The sequence below is a fragment of the Pseudophryne corroboree genome (genome assembly GCF_028390025.1).
Source record: "Pseudophryne corroboree isolate aPseCor3 chromosome 3 unlocalized genomic scaffold, aPseCor3.hap2 SUPER_3_unloc_7, whole genome shotgun sequence".
Classification (NCBI taxonomy): Eukaryota; Metazoa; Chordata; class Amphibia; order Anura; family Myobatrachidae; genus Pseudophryne; species Pseudophryne corroboree.
The window spans coordinates 1,123,992-1,138,695 of record NW_026967563.1 but is presented as its reverse complement, the minus strand read 5'-3'; the positions used below and the strand labels follow the sequence as shown (position 1 = coordinate 1,138,695).

Here is a 14,704-nt window from a genome sequence, read left to right as displayed (position 1 = left end):
GTACCTGCGGCTACTAGGGACTTAGAGGACTCTAAGTTGCTTGACGTTGTCAGGGCCTTGAAAATATATGTTTCCAGGACGGCTGGAGTCAGAAAATCTGACTCGCTGTTTATCCTGTATGCACCCAACAAACTGGGTGCTCCTGCTTCAAAGCAGACGATTGCTCGTTGGATTTGTAGTACAATTCAGCTTGCACATTCTGTGGCAGGCTTGCCACAGCCAAAATCAGTAAAAGCCCATTCCACAAGGAAAGTGGGCTCATTTTGGGCGGCTGCCCGAGGGGTCTCGGCTTTACAACTTTGCCGAGCAGCTACTTGGTCAGGGGCAAACACGTTTGCTAAATTCTACAAATTTGATACCCTGGCTGAGGAGGACCTGGAGTTCTCTCATTCGGTGCTGCAGAGTCATCCGCACTCTCCCGCCCGTTTGGGAGCTTTGGTATAATCCCCATGGTCCTTACGGAGTCCCAGCATCCACTAGGACGTCAGAGAAAATAAGATTTTACTTACCGATAAATCTATTTCTCGTAGTCCGTAGTGGATGCTGGGCGCCCATCCCTAGTGCGGATTGTCTGCAATACTTGTATATAGTTATTGTTACAAAAATTTGGGTTATTATTGTTGTGAGCCATCTTTTCAGAGGTTCCTTTGTATTTATCATACTGTTAACTGGGTTCAGATCACAAGTTGTACGGTGTGATTGGTGTGGCTGGTATGAGTCTTACCCGGGATTCAATATCCTTCCTTATTATGTACGCTCGTCCGGGCACAGTATCCTAACTGAGGCTTGGAGGAGGGTCATAGGGGGAGGAGCCAGTGCACACCACCTGATCCTTAAGCTTTTATTATTGTGCCCTGTCTCCTGCGGAGCCGCTATTCCCCATGGTCCTTACGGAGTCCCAGCATCCACTACGGACTACGAGAAATAGATTTATCGGTAAGTAAAATCTTATTATTACCAGCCCATAGTTCTGACCAGTCTCCTCCCCACACTCTCTGGTGTATCTCATACATCAGGAGCCATCAGTCCCTATTATACTCCTGCTCTTCCCTCACATTCAGAATCCTGCACATTCCGTGTTTATTACCTGTCTTCTCGCACTTGATTGATGGCCTTCTTTCTCTAAGTAATCGGGGCTGTCTGGCATTGGGAGCATAGAGAGAAGTGAGGGGGACGTATTTATAAAGAATTTTCCCAACTAGAATCCAATATCTACCATTGCAATCCACCCACTTGCTGTCCAGGTGAAAGGGGCAGGATCTATTAGAAAAGATGGCTGCACCATAGGAGATATAGCATGCTGGGTAGTTATTGGTAAACTGAGGGGGAGAGTGCAATGGAACATGTGTTTCCTGAATGGCTACCACCGCCGCCTTCTGGTCAGCGAAATATTTTATTGCAAGACGTCTCTTACTGGGAGAATGAGGACCTTTTACATTAAGACTTAAAAACGTCGCCGTGATAGAGAGAGATCAGATCATTGTATGAAACATCTAAGATCATCTGTGCAAAGTCCAATAGAGTCTGTAGGGCGTGTGCATACTTCAAACTATCAACATAAGAAATAAAATAGGGAACAAATATGGGAGACAAACAGAAATAGCGTCCATAAAGGAGCTATAGATTCCGTCACTAGGGTACCATGCCAGAAAGGTAGAAAAAGGTGGTGGTCGGGCCTAAAAGGGAAACCCACCGACTACCCCAAGTAGCCATGCGAGAGTGCAAAATCTAATCAGCATAGTAACAATTGTAGAAAGAAATCTCAAATCTCAATGTAACCAATGTATCCTGGCCTGATATCCAATGTATGTTCTACCAACACAGGTATAAGGGCAACAGGATGTTACATGAATCAGTCATGCTTTACCTGAACACCCAAACATTCTAGAAAGGTATTATGAAACGTAACAGTGGAAAGAATATCAGATCATATACCAATTATATAGCATAGGAAATAAAGATAAAAATATACGTTTTATACCCATAACAAGAGCAAAAAAAATAGATCCATGCCCAGTAACTTAGTCCCAGTTGGCACATGTTACAGTTGGAAACAGACTCTGAGTGTCTGTAACATTCTTACTCCTTTATCATATTACTTGGAGACGGAAGACAACTCCTCCGGGATTGGTTTAGGTAAAGTGTCATGAAGGACTGTCAACAGGAATGTCCCACTTTTTCAGAATAGCAGGACCATCCTCGGGTGAAGGTATCACTGTGAAGGCGCTGTATCGCATTACAATAAGCTTAGTAGGAAAGCCCCATTTGTATTGCACATTTCCTTGGGTGGAATAGACGCCTTTTGGCCAGTGACGCAGGAGAAATATACGGAAATAGCGCAGATTATCCAGGCACTAAGCTGTGGATGAGGAAGACAAAGCGGCTTGTAGAATGCGTTCTTTAATGTGAAAAAGTGGACCCCGAGCAGAGTGTGCTTGGATAGAGGCCTGTTTGGACTTTGGGAGTCTATGGATCCTATCAATAAGATGGTCAGCAGCAGAAGCCTTTGGTGGAAGTTTCTGAAAAGAGGACCGTGGCATAATCATAAAGCTCTGCATTTGTAACAGAATCCGGAACGCCCATTATTCTGATATTATTTCTCCGAGACCAGTCTTCTAAATCAATGACTTTATCACGAATAGAGACCAGGTCTTCCTGAAGGGTGTCATGTGCTGAAATCAGATCTTTGTGAGACGCAACAATCTCTTTCATCTTAGTCTGTATGAGTGCCAATCTCACTGATACTGGACCTCAAAGCTTGAATATTAGAGTTAAGTTCTGAGGTTATTTCAGTCCTTAAATCTAGATAACATAGAATGTATAGAGCGTAGAGTAACAGGACCATCTAGAGTGTCTTAAGATGTCTTCAGCCATTACAGCTGGGCTGTGCGTCTGACAAGAAGAAGCAGATGATGTTGTATCAGTCTCAGAAGGACCAACTGAATTTGAGGTACCAAACAGATGCACAGGTGGGGCCGATTTGGTACCTTCTTAACCTTTTTTGAAGGCATGGTAAGCTATCAGGTAAGGTAGATAAGAAACCCCTTAGTGAGGAGAGATCCAGAAAACACATCTAGATGGACTCAGGCCACGGACCTCTTATTTATTATTTTATATACTAACAAGTGTGGTACATCCCTGCAAAGGCAGATCCAATCTCTTTCTCATCAGACTCTGCTGTCTTCCCTGCACTCTCACTCAGATGTTTACTGTTGCCAGTAGCACACGTATGAGAAGCAGAAGTATGGCGGCAGCTGTATAGATTCTGATATGTCATTCTCTATATCATACTTATCGTACACACATCATCCTTATTACTATTGAGAGAATAGAGGTAAAACACTGATGATGGGGGTGTAAGAGTGGATTATAACCTAGCAGATGATGATGATTACAGGGTATCATATGGCGTATTGCATGTAAAGTACCTTGTTCCACACCTACTCTGCTGTAGCAATATACTTTATATAAGGGTTAGTAACACTTGTACAGGCTTACCAGCGTATGAGCACACACATAAAGGAATGCTTCCTTACCAATGCTTCCAGGAGTAACGTTAGGAGACATTTCTCTGACCCATTAGCTTATACGACTGATGTTATTGTTCAGCTAGAATCTCCAGTTCATACGATATGTTCCCCATCCATTGTTTTACATTGGTGCTGACATAGGACTTGCCGAGTGACTACATCTCCATTTATTCTTCATGGTTAGTTACCAGTACAAGAGAGAGATATATCTAAGTCTTGTTATAATATTACATTTGTTATTGTGAGTGTTCTCAGGAGGGTGGACACAATGATAGTCTGACACAATATTATAAAGCTTCATTAAAAGTTATGTTTTATTATATACACACATTTACAATTAAGTGTCCCAGAGAGTCGTCTTCTCCTATTGTTTACAAGATTAATATTGTTACAGAAAATGTCACATTTCCTTAATGTATTTTATTTCCAGCAGATGGACACACAAGCAGGAATATCACAGAAGGACATCTAATGTTATCCCCGGATTGTGACATAAATGATAATGACAGTAGACAGGATTCTCCAGGAGATAACCCCATTACCCCAATTATACATCCAGCTCTATCAGCTGATCCCTCTGATCCTGGGAAATGTTCTCCTGATCACTCTGATATTGGTGCATCTGTTACAGCTCTGACAGTAGATATGGAGTTTCCCTGTTCTATAGATGCCAAATGTTTTATACAGAACACAAAGCTTATTATCCATCAGCCAGCTAAGGCAGGTAAGAGGCCCTTTCCATGTTCTGAGTGTGAGAAATGTTTTACACAGAAATCAGATCTTGTTAAACATCAGAGAAGTCACACCGGTGAGAGGCCATTTTCTTGCTCTGAGTGTGGGAAATGTTTTATCCAGAAATCACATCTTGTTATACATAACAGAAGTCACACAGGTGAGAAGCCATTTTCTTGCTCTGAGTGTGCGAAGTGTTTTATCCAGAAATCACATCTTGTTATACATCAGAGAAGTCACACAGGTGAGAGGCCATTTCCATGTTCTGAGTGTGGGAAATGTTTTGCACGGAAATCACATCTTGTTGCACGTCAGCAAAGTCACAAAGATGAGAAGCCATTTCCATGTTCTGAGTGTGGGAAATGTTTTACACGGATATCACATCTTGTTACACATCAGAGAAGTCACACAGGTGAGAAACCATTTTCTTGCTCCGAGTGCGGGAAATGTTTTACACAGAAATCACATCTTGTTAAGCATCAGCGAAGTCACACAGGTGAGAATACATTTCCATGTTCTGAGTGTGGGAAATGTTTTACACATAAATCACATCTTGTTACACATCAGAGAAGTCACACAGGTGAGAAACCGTTTTCTTGCTCCGAGTGCGGGAAATGTTTTACACAGAAATCACATCTTGTTAATCATCAGCGAAGTCACACAGGTGAGAATACATTTCCATGTTCTGAGTGTGGGAAATGTTTTACACAGAAATCAGATCTTATTAAACATCAGAAAACTCACACAGGTGAGAAGCCATTTCCATGTTCTGAGTGTGGGAAATGTTTTGCACGCAAAGCAGATCTTGTTAAACATCAGAGAACTCACACAGGTGAGAAGCCATTTTCTTGCTCTAAATGCGGGAAATGTTTTACACAGAAATCAAATCTTGTTAAACATCAGCGAAGTCACACAGGTGAGAATCCATTTCCATGTTCTGAGTGTGGAAAATGTTTTGCATACAAATCAGATCTTGTTAAACATCAGAGAAGTCACACAGGTGAGAAGCCATTTTCTTGCTCTGAGTGTGGGAAATGTTTTACCTGGAAATCACAACTTTATACACATCTTCGAAGTCACACAGGTGAGAAGCCATTTCCATACTCTGAGAAGTAAATCAGCTCTTGTAGACATCAGTCAGGTGAGAAACCATTTTAATCTTCTGGGGTATACTTATTGCCATATGATGTTCTTCAAGATTCTTATCCTATCTCCTATGCTTTTTGCAATATACATGCTACCGCATGGTGAAATAATCAGACGTCATGTACTCATCTACCACTGCTATGAAGATGATCTGTCTTTTGCTCAGGGTACTGAGAACCCAGTACCAATCCTAAATGGTTGTCTAGTTGAGCTCCAGGTGTGGGTGATGCCAGTTGGCTGTGACTCAGTCCTGGTGAAACAGGTCTATCATAAGATAGAAGCTCACCAACAAAGGGCAGGGCTACAGTTCAGCTTTGCAAACCAACCAGACTTACGCTTGGAGGTTCAGAGTTACAAAATGCGGATCATGTGTGGAATCTTGGTGTCCTGGATTGTGGAGTGAAACTTAGACATCACGTATCAGCCACAATCAGATCCTCATCTGAGGAACAGAGCCAGACTCCAGCACTTATTTCCCTCAGAAGATCTACCTACAGTCATACATACACTTGTATCATCACAAATAGACTACTGCAATGTCCTCTACCTGGATCTCCTAGCAATAGAATTGCACCGCTTGTAGCTTGTACAGATTGCAGCAGCCAGTCTGTTACCTAACCAGCCCGTTCCTGCCACATAACACCCATTCTCTACTCCCTTCACCGGCTGCCTGTAAGATGGTGACTCTATTACATAATCTTACTGACTCCCAATCCTACATGATCAGGATCCATGGTAACAGAAGCAGCTTCTGCCTCATTACTGCCCTGCTTTCTTACTTCCATCTGCAGATGAAGGACTCTTACCAGCAGTACCAAGAATCTCCAAGCAGTGCTGAGATGTCAGAGGGGGAGACAGAGTTGTGGCACTAGTGCTGTAGTGGGGCCTGCCGAAGGCACTGTCAGTGGGTAATATTGTCCTCAAGCAGTGCTGAGGTGTCGGGGGGAGACACAGTGGCTGGCAGTAGTGGGGGGAGACAGTGCGGGTGACAGTAGCCGCGGGGAGACAAGGTGGGTGGCAATAGTGGGGGGAGACAGGGTGGGTGGCAGTACTAGGGGGAGACAGGGCCGATGGCAATAGAGGAGGGAGACAGGATGGTTAGTAGTAGTAGGGACTGCAGTAGGCAGTGACTCTGAGAATCTTGTCCCCAAGCAGAGCTAAGGTGTCAGGGAGGTGGGGCGGGTGGCAGTAGTGGGGGGGTGACAGTAGTGGGGGGAGACAGGGTGGGTTGCAGTAGTGGTGGGAGACTAGGTCGGTGGCAGTAGTGAGGGGAGACGGGACTGGCAGTAGTGGGAGAGACAGGACTGGCAGTAGTTGTGTGTGTTCTGTGTAATAATCCTGAAAGTAGTGCTGCTACCGATCTCATATCATTTGTAGTAACTTGGAAAAGATGAGATGTGAGGTGCACTCTGGAAGCTTATAGGGGGTTAATCAGAGATGATCGCAGATGTGACATCACAGCCCCCCGGAGAATGGTCCCGGCCCGCCCGCGTTCACACCTCAGGGATGCGACCGCAATGTGTGTCTGCGTGGCCGCTGCGCATGTGTATTTTGCCACCACCAGCAAACTGCTGCGGGCCGCTATTGCGGCTGGGTCTGAATGACCCCCATAGGCTTTTGGCTCCTGATATGTATCTGTTTTACTTACCTGCAATACTATAATGTAACTTGAATTGTTTCTGTGCTTTAAGGATATTTCTCTTATGTCCTAGAGGATACTGGGGTTCCATTTAGTACCGTGGGGGTATAGACTGGTTCACTAAGAGCCCAGGACACTTTAAGAGTTTAACACTGTGTGCTGGCTCCTCCCTCTATGCCCCTCCTACCAGACTCAGTTTAGTTTATGTGCCCGAAGGAGCCGGTCACAGCTAGGGGAGCTCCTAGGAGTTTTCTTAGTTTTATTGTGTTCTAGAGTTTGTTATTTTACAGGAGGCTGTTTGGCACCAGTCTGCCGGCTTCATGGGACTTAGGGGGGAGAATGGCCGAATTAATACAGAGTTAATGGCTCCATTACTCCACTGACAGGACACTGAGCTCCTGAGGGAAATGTCCGCAAGCCCCACTATGGCGACCGCACACTCCCGCAGCACGCCGCCACCCTTAACAGCCAGAAGACATGAAGAGTGGTAAGTACAGCGCTGGCGTCCCAGTTAGTGGGTCACCGGCGGGTATGGCGGCACAAGAGTGGGAGCACAGCTCTGGTTGCAGGCTGCGCTCCTGCAAGGCTCAGCAACATATTTTTCTGCACTATGAGGGGTGTTCGGAGCCAATAAGACTACCCTACACTGGTCTGACTGGGGCTGTATCCCACTCTCAGACATAATACCACAAGGCCAGTATAAACAAAAGGGCGGGAAGCCGCGCGCCATTACAGGGGGACGGGGTTTTCACTCAGGGCAGACCCAGCAGCTCACCAGCGCCATTTTCTCCCAGCAGATCTCACTACAGAATGCTGACAGGGAAGCGCTGCCCCTCCAGACAACTCCAGCATACCTCTGCGGTACCAGGGGGTTATAGAGGGGGGGAGTGTAATTAAATGGTACTGGCTGCCCTATTAAAGGTAGCTGGTCAGTGCCGGGCTTTTATCATAATATTAGGTAGATAGGGTGCTGTGTGGATGGTTCCTCATACTCTGTGACACTCCGAAGGTGCTGTGAGGGAAACTGACATTTTCCTGTGTGTGTGTGTGTGCGCATATATCTCACATTACCATGGCAAGGGACTGTGGGGGTCATTCCGAGTTGATCGCTCGCTAGCTAGTTTTAGCAGCCGTGCAAACGCTATGCCTCCGCCCACTTGGGAGTGTATTTTAGCTTGGCAGAAGTGCGAACGCATGTGCAGCCGAGCGCTGCAAAAACAGTTTGTGCAGTTTCTGAGTAGCTCTGAACCTACTCAGCACTAGCGATCACTTCAGCCTATTCGTGTCTGGATTTGACGTCATACACCCGCCCAGCCATGCCTGCGATTTTTCAGACATGCCTGCGTTTTTGCAAACACTCACTGAAAATGGTCAGTTGACACCCAGTAACGCCCCCTTTCTGGCAATCTTCTAGCAGCCTACTGTTAGGCGCCGGGGTCCGCTTGTCCGCGCGACCCGGTGCCTAGCAACTAGGGACGCCGTGCACGTACAGCCGCCGGCTCCCTAGCAACGCTAGACACCGGGCGCGCTGAAGCCGCACGGACCCTAGCAACGGGGACGCCACTGGCGGACCGCGTTCCCCGTTGCCGGGTTTTAGGATTTAATGCGTTCACCTGTTCTCTGGCCGTGCAGCAAGGCAGCTGCACGGCATTTAGTCCAGTCAGCCTCTAAACAGCTGATTGGAGGACTCCCTGTTAAGTACACTCCCAGGGCTTCTCACAGACGCCGGTAATAGCTTCCTGCATGCTGCCTTTGTTTGCTGAGAGTCTGTTTCCAGTCCTGCTGTATCCGGTCATTCCAGTCCTCTGAAGTCCTGTACTCGGGAGTTATCATCTCGTCCCTGGAGTCCTGACTGATCACCGTTTAACATCCAGTGGTGTTCGTGAGTCGCGGCTCTGCCGTGTGTAGTGGCTCTGCCGCTTTACCCTTTATATTTTGTGTTTGGAGCATTTGCGGAGGGTTCCGCTTCCACAGGTCCACTCTGGTATTCGGCGGTGCCGGGTAGGAGTATTGGACAAGTGGATTTTGGTTGTCCTTTTCCCTGGCGGTTTCTCCGCACATACTTTAGGTTTTTAGTTAGCTCGTAGCCCCTGGCCTGTTTGTTTAGTTAGAGGGCCTCTTGTTATCATCCTGTCTCGGATTTCCCTTTGTCTCTCACTAAGACCGGGGGGCATCGGAGTTGGTCAGACATAATCCGCCCTTCAAACGCGGCTGCCAAGGGCTCAAGAAACCATAGTCTCGCAAGGGATTTCTGACAGCACGGGTGAGACAACAGAGTTAGGGCGCCAGGGGCTATTCCCTTTTCCAGCATTCCGTTCCAGTGCTCCGGTCCTTGCCATAAGATCTCCTCTGACCAGGAGTGCTGGAATCATAACATTATTACCGGCCAAATCAAAAATTAAAATTAAACAGGGTTTAATTTTTTCATTTTCATTCAGTTTTGTTAAGGATTTTTGGCCTCATGAATCCGACTGGGTTAGGGCCGAATCCTGGTCAGCTCATAGTCAATCAGATGCAAGAACTTACTCAGATGGTTCAGAAACTTTCTCTTCGGGTGAAGTCGCAGGAAGATCTTTTGCGAGCCTCCCCAAGGGTAGTCCCTGAACCAAAGATGCATTTGCCTGACCGTTTTTCTGGTGATAGAAAAGATTTTTTAATTTTAAAGAATCCTGTAAACTTTATTTTCGTTTAAGACCAACTGCCTCTGGTACTGAATCTCACGGGTTGGGATTATTATTTCTTTACTCCAGGGGGATCCTCAGACCTGGGCATTTGGTTTAAAGGCAGAGGATCCTGCGTTGTTCTCAGTAGACATTTTTTTTAAGTCTTTAGGGCTTTTGTACGATGACCCAGATAGAGAGGCGTCTGCTGAAAGTCAGCTGCGCGCTCTCAAACAAGGTAGAAATCCTGCAGAGGTTTATTGTACTGAATTTCGCCGTTGGTCAAACGACTGTGGCTGGAATGACCCAGCCCTGCGCAGTCAGTTTCGCCTCGGCTTATCAGAGTCTATAAAAGACAGTCTCCTCCAGTACCCCGCTCCTGAGACACTCGATAAACTCATGGAGCTTTCTATTAAGATTGATCGGCGTCTCAGAGAGCGGAGGGCTGAAAGAGGAGCACCTGTAAGATCAAGTCCGTGTTTATATTCCATTCCTGAAGACGTAGAGGAGCCCATGCAGATGGGTCTTTCTCGGCTGTCTCCTGAGGAAAGAGCCAGAAGGCAAAATTCTGGTCTTTGTCTGTACTGTGGGGGTAAGGGACATTTTGCTCGTAACTGTCCGAACAAGTCGGGAAACGCTTTGACCAGGTGAATTGTGAGGGGCTTCACCTAGGTCTGCAGCTTATCTCCTCGAATAACTCCCTTTTAGTCCCAGTTAAGGTTTCCTTTGGCAGCCTTAGTTCTTTGGTGTCGGCTTTTGTCGACAGTGGAGCTGCAGGAAACTTTATGGATTTAACTTGGGCTAAGGCCTTAGGCATTCCTCAGTTACCTTTGGGTAGGTGTGTCACCATGCATGGCTTAGATGGGAGTCTACTGTCCAATGGGGTTATTTCTCTCCGTACACCCCCTGTATTACTTACAGTAGGAGCTCTACATTCTGAAAAAATCGAGTTCTAGCTTACTCATTGCCCAGCAGTTACAGTTGTTCTGGGTCACCCTTGGCTGGCCTTTCATAATCCCACCATTGATTGGCGGTCAGGGGAGATTTCACAATGGGGTACTTTTTGTGCTAAGGAATGTATTACGTTTCCAGTCAGAGTAGCAGCTATCATTCCAGAACTCATTCCTGTGGAATACCAGGAGTTTGCTGATGTCTTTTCCAAAGGCAATGCGGACATTCTGCCTCCCCATCGGCCTTATGATTGTGCTATTGAGCTAATTCCTGGTGCCGCTTTGCCAAAGAGAAGACTATATGCATTATCCGGGCCAGAAACTGCGGCTATGAATGATTATGTTAAGGAGAGCCTAGAGAAAGGATTTATTAGACCATCAAAATCTCCTTTAAGTGCAGGCTTCTTCTTTGTGGAGAAAAAGGATGGCTCGCTTAGACCTTGCATTGACTTTAGAGCCCTGAATAAGATCTCAGTTAAAAACACTTATCCTTTGCCGCTGATTTCTGTACTCTTTGATCAGTTATGTTCGGCTGTGATTTTTTCTAAAATTGACCTTAGAGGAGCGTACAACCTCATCCGAATTAAATCTGGGGATGAGTGGAAGACGGCCTTCAGTACTCAGTCGGGTCACTACGAGTACCTAATGATGCCGTTCGACTTGTCTAATGCTCCAGCAGTTTTTCAAGACCTCATTAACGATGTGCTCTGTGACTTCCTAGGGAAATTCGTGGTCGTTTACTTAGACGACATCCTGATTTATTCTGAATCAATGGAACAACATGTTACCCAGGTGCGTCTGGTTCTTCAGAAGTTACGCGAGAATCATTTATATGCCAAACTGGAGAAGTGTGAGTTTCACGTCACGGAAGTATCTTTTTTAGGGTACATTATTTCCCCTCAGGGATTTTCCATGGAACCAAAGAAGCTCCAGGCCATCCTTAGTTGGGCGCAACCCACCAATTTAAAAGCAATTCAGCGCTTTTTAGGGTTTGCGAATTATTATAGGAGGTTCATTCATTCTTTTTCTGACCTGGTTGCTCCCATTGTAGCTCTGACAAAGAAAGAGGCGGATCCTACCAACTGGTCGCGTGAAGCTGAGTTGTCCTTCCGGGCCTTGAAACAAGCTTTTGTCTCGGCTCCAGTCCTCAGACATCCCAATCCGGAATTGCCCTTTGTTGTGGAGGTTGATGCCTCGGAGGTTGGAGTGGGGGCTATCCTTTCTCAACAGGATCCGGAGTCTCTGGAGTTACATCCTTGTGCCTTTATGTCCAGTAAATTCTCCTCCGCTGAATCCAACTATGACGTTGGTAATCGGGAGTTACTGGCGGTAAAGTGGGCTTTCGAGGAGTGGAGGCATTGGCTGGAGGGAGCAAAACATACTATTTCAGTATTGACTGACCATAAAAACCTGCAATACATCGAATCGGCTAAGCGGCTTAATGCCCGGCAGGCACGTTGGGCTTTATTTTTACTCGTTTCAAATTTATAATCACTTTCAGGCCTGGTTCCAAGAATACTAAGGCTGATGCCCTGTCACGCAGCTTTCTTCCGGTTCACAATAACAGTCCGGTTACTCCCATACTTCCATCTTCGGTCATCTGGGCAGGCCTCACACAAGATTTATTTACCCAGTTAAAACAGCTTCAACACCAAGCTCCTGGAAATACTCCTGCTGGTCGTCTTTACGTCCCTGAGTTTTTGAGAGCTACTGTTTTAACGGAATTCCATGATAACAAAGTTTCCGGGCATCCGGGAATCTCTAAGACTTTGGAGTTAGTCTCTCGCTCAGTATGGTGGCCTGGTCTTTCTAAAGACGTTAAGGAGTTTGTTTATTCATGTCAGGTTTGTGCACAGCATAAGGTTCCCCGTTCCTTGCCTATCGGGCAACTTATGCCCTTAAATGTTCCTCTCAGGCCATGGTCTCATATTTCCATGGATTTTGTGGTTGACATTCCCCTTTCAGCCGGATTCCGAGTCATATGGGTGGTAGTGGACCGTTTTAACAAGATGGCTCATTTTATTGCTCTTCCCCGATTGCCTTCTGCCCAAGGGTTGGCAGTTTTGTTTCTCCGCCATGTTTTCAGACTTCATGGGTTGCCTACTGATATTGTTTCTGATCGGGGTCCACAATTCATTGCACAATTCTGGAAATGTTTTTGTGCCTCATTAAAGATGAAATTGTCATTAACATCCGGTTACCACCCACAATCCAACGGGCAAACCGAGCGAGTTAACCAATCATTGAAACAGTGTTTGCGCTTGTATTCAGCCAAACTCCAGAATGATTGGTTTCTTCCGTTGGCGGAGTTTGCTTACAATAATTCTTGTCATTCCTCCACTAAAGAGTCTCCATTCTTTTCAGTTTTTGGTTTTCACCCCAGAGCTAATTCTTTTTTTCATCATTCCTCAGTCTCCTCGCTAACCTTAACCTCCCATCTCAGAGCCATTTGGAAAAAAGTGCACCTTGCTCTCAGAAAAGCGGCCTTTCGAGAGAAGAAATTTTCTGACAGGCTCCGACGTCCTTGCACTTTTAGGTGGGAGATAGGGTATGGTTGTCGACTCGTAACATCAGGCTTCGAAAATCCTCGGCTAGATTGGGACCCAAATTTATTGGGCCATTTCTTATTATTAAAAGAGTCAACCCAGTAGCCTTTCGGTTACGTTTACCAAGATCTCTCAGGATTGGAAATACGTTTCATTGTTCCCTGTTGAAACAATACGTTTCTTCCAGTAGATTTCCTCGGAGGATCTCTCAGGGTAGATCTCCGGTGGATGTACAGGGACAACAGGAGTTCTTGGTGGAGAAGGTTCTCGATTCCAAATTGTCCCGGGGCCGGCTTTATTTTCTGGTTCACTGAAGAGGCTATGGTCCGGAGGAAAAGTCTTGGGCCCTGGATAAGAATCTTCATGCCCCGAGGATCAAGAGGGCATATTTTTGGGAATTTCCTCGGAAACCTGGCTTTAGGGGTTCCTTGACCCCTCCTCAAGGGGGGGGTACTGTTAGGCGCCGGGGTCCACTTGTCCGTGCGACCCGGCACCTAGCAACTAGGGACGCCGTGCACGTACAGCCGCCGGGTCCCTAGCAACGCTAGACGCCGGGCGCGCTGAAGCCGCACGGACCCTAGCAACGGGGACGCCACTGGCGGACCGCGTTCCCCGTTGCTGGGTTTTAGGATTTAATGCGTTCACCTGTTCTCTGGCCGTGCAGCAAGGCAGCTGCATGGCATTTAGTCCAATCAGCTTCTAAACAGCTGATTGGAGGACTCCCTGTTAAGTACACTCCCAGGGCTTCTCACAGACACCGGTAATAGCTTCCTGCATGCTGCCTTTGTTTGCTGAGAGTCCGTTTCCAGTCCTGCTGTATCCGATCATTCCAGTCCTCTGAAGTCCTGTACTCGGGAGTTATCATCTCGTCCCTGGAGTCCTGACTGATCACCGTTTAACATCCAGTGGTGTTCGTGAGTCGCGGCTCTGCCGCTTTACCCTTTATATTTTGTGTTTGGAGCATTTGCGGAGGGTTCCGCTTCCACAGGTCCACTCTGGTATTCGGCGGTGGCGGGTAGGAGTATTGGACAAGTGGATTTTGGTTGTCTTTTTCCTTGGCAGTTTCTCCGCACATACTTTAGGTTTTTAGTTAGCTCATAGCCCCTGGCCTGTTTGTTTAGTTAGAGGGCCTCTTGTTATCATCCTGTCTCGGATTTCCCTTTGTCTCTCACTAAGACCGGGGGGCATCGGAGTTGGGCAGACATAATCCGCCCTTCCAACGCGGCTGCCAAGGGCTCAAGAAACCATAGTCTCGCAAGGGATTTCTGACAGCACTGGTGAGACAACAGAGTTAGGGCGCCAGGGGCTATTGTTCTTTCCTGCTCCCTTTTCCCGCATTCCGTTCCAGTGCTCCGGTCCTTGCCATAAGTTCTCCTCTGACCAGGAGTGCTGGAATCATAACACCGCCAGTGCGAAGAAAAACTTTGCTAGAACCTGAGCACAACCACAAAGGGCTTTGTACCCATACGTCACATGTGCACAATGTGGGGCATACGCATGC

At 46.6% G+C, this 14,704-nt stretch overlaps 1 protein-coding gene across 1 annotated transcript in view; it reads left to right on the top strand.

Annotated features, from left to right (window-relative positions):
• Positions 1 to 6,374, top strand: part of LOC134984639 (uncharacterized) — a 452,661-nt gene extending 446,287 nt beyond the window's left edge. Inside the window, exon 13 of the mRNA XM_063950183.1 lies at positions 4,346 to 6,374. Within this exon, the coding sequence (XP_063806253.1) occupies positions 4,346 to 5,378 (1,033 nt within the window). The 3' untranslated portion in view covers positions 5,379 to 6,374. The remainder of the gene's footprint in view (positions 1 to 4,345) is intronic.
• Positions 6,375 to 14,704: the final 8,330 nt, after the last annotated feature.